Source organism: Lissotriton vulgaris, chromosome 3_1 (assembly GCF_964263255.1).
Source record: "Lissotriton vulgaris chromosome 3_1, aLisVul1.2, whole genome shotgun sequence".
In the NCBI taxonomy this organism is placed as follows: Eukaryota; Metazoa; Chordata; class Amphibia; order Caudata; family Salamandridae; genus Lissotriton; species Lissotriton vulgaris.
This window is the reverse complement of record NC_141689.1, coordinates 1,049,620,435-1,049,622,179: the sequence shown is the minus strand read 5'-3', so window position 1 is coordinate 1,049,622,179 and position 1,745 is coordinate 1,049,620,435. Positions and strand designations below refer to the sequence as shown.

General features: G+C 49.1%; 1 protein-coding gene across 1 annotated transcript; it reads left to right on the top strand.

Moving 5' to 3' along the window:
- The first annotated feature begins 228 nt into the window (after positions 1-228).
- Positions 229-1,530, top strand: LOC147727385 (uncharacterized). The gene has a single exon (XM_086963616.1). It carries the CDS (start codon positions 229-231, stop codon positions 1,528-1,530), a length of 1,302 nt encoding a protein of 433 aa, XP_086819742.1.
- Positions 1,531-1,745: the final 215 nt, after the last annotated feature.

Sequence of the window (1,745 nt, the reverse complement as noted above, 5' to 3'; positions counted from 1 at the left end):
GCGCGCTGCTTCGCGCGTCTTCCTCGACCTCCTCTCACCTCTTGGAGGCTTCCCCGGTCACCGGCTCCTCAGCGTGACTGCCTTTCCAGTTCTTATGCCCTGCTTCCTCCGCGTGTGAAGTCTTCTGACGCTCTCTTCCCGGCCCATCCCTGAAACACGCCCCTGCTCCAAAATTTAACCCTCGCCTACCTCCTGTTTTTCTGTGGTTCTTTCAGTCACAGCCTGGTTATGGAACACGATAGTTCCTCTGAGGAAGTCCCCACCCAGGACTCTCAGACCTTCAAGAAGGACTTGAATAAATTTATTAATAATTCTGTGGAAACAGCTGTGGAGGCTTCCATGAAAAGAATGTCTAAAAATATGGAGAACTCCATGTTAAGCATCATGTCCAAAGTTTTGGCCCAATCTGCGGGGGAAAGCAGAAAGAGAAAGGTGGAACACTCTGCTCAATCTCGTGTCTCTAAAAAAGCGTCATTGGTTGGCGAGTCTTCCTCGCTCTTGACTGAGGACCCAGTTCCTCCAAGGCCTCCTACTAAGGAGGGGTTTGTTGGCTCCGAGGGCAAACATAAACAAAAAGACAAACATGCAGAGTCTCCTAGGAGAAAGTTGGTAATATCCACCATATTGGACACAGATGATGATGATGATGCTAATTTTGATGACGCTGATCAATTATTTGACCTGTTTGACACTACTGACCCTCCCCCCCCCCCTTCTAAATCTTCTAAATTGGATTCTTTTTCTTTTGAGCCAGTTTTTGACTCCGAGGGTTTTCCCATGTTTGATCCCTCTACTATTCGTCACCCGAATTCTACAGAATGGCTCCCTTCTCACCATGTCGGAGAATATATCTCAGCCAGATTGCGTCTCCCACTGGAGGCCCCGGTACGAGGCAGACTCAAATCTGAATGCCCTAAACCTTCTCTTCCCGACAAAATCACTTTGGTTCCTTCCATCGACCAACCTCTCCTCACCTTCTTTTCCAAGTTTGGCAAGGACCCCCGCCGAGGGGTGGACAAGGCTTGGTCCACTTGCCAAGACAAATTGTTGGACATTGTGGGCCCTCTTGCCCGTATTTTTGATTTGGCGGAATCCTCCCGCTTAGAAGGTTCGGAACTTTCTGCTGAAGAAATCTCCATGTGGGCCCAACGCGCCTTCTGTCTTCTGGGAAATGCAAACTCCGCAATTATTCATGAACGTCGCAAGGGTCTCCTGATTAAATTGGATCCTAAACTCTCCAACCTAGCACCTATGGATCCTGGCCCCAAGGCGAATGGTCTCCTTTTCGGAGAAAATTTGGTTCGTGACCTTAGTAGATATGTTTCTACTTTTGCTTCTTTGGACAAAGCCCAGCAAACAGTAAAAAAGGTTTTCGCCCCTCGGGTTTTTGGACGGGCCGGCAGAGGCAGGGGCCGCTCTTCCGGCCGTCCCTACAATCAAGGCTCCAGAGGTTCGAACAACAACAATCAAGACTACAAGCCCCAATTTTACCCCCAACGTGGCCGTGGCTTCAGAGGGAAAGGGCAATGAAACTATTGTCAAAACTCCAACCAGCAAGGTAAGCCTTTCTTTTCCCCCTCCTGTGGGGGGTCGCTTAAAACTGTTCATTCAAAAATGGTGCACTCTCAGTTCAGACCCTTGGGTCTTAAGCACAGTGCAAGGCTACCTAATCGAGTTTCTTTCCCCTCCAGTTCAGACTTCTTTTCCTCCCCCTCTCGTCTTTTCATCTCTCATGGCATCTCAGA

What these genes read in the sequence shown, in the direction of transcription:
- LOC147727385 (XM_086963616.1), top strand. Translation starts at nt 229, where the DNA reads ATGGAACACGATAGTTCCTCTGAGGAAGTCCCCACCCAGGACTCTCAG.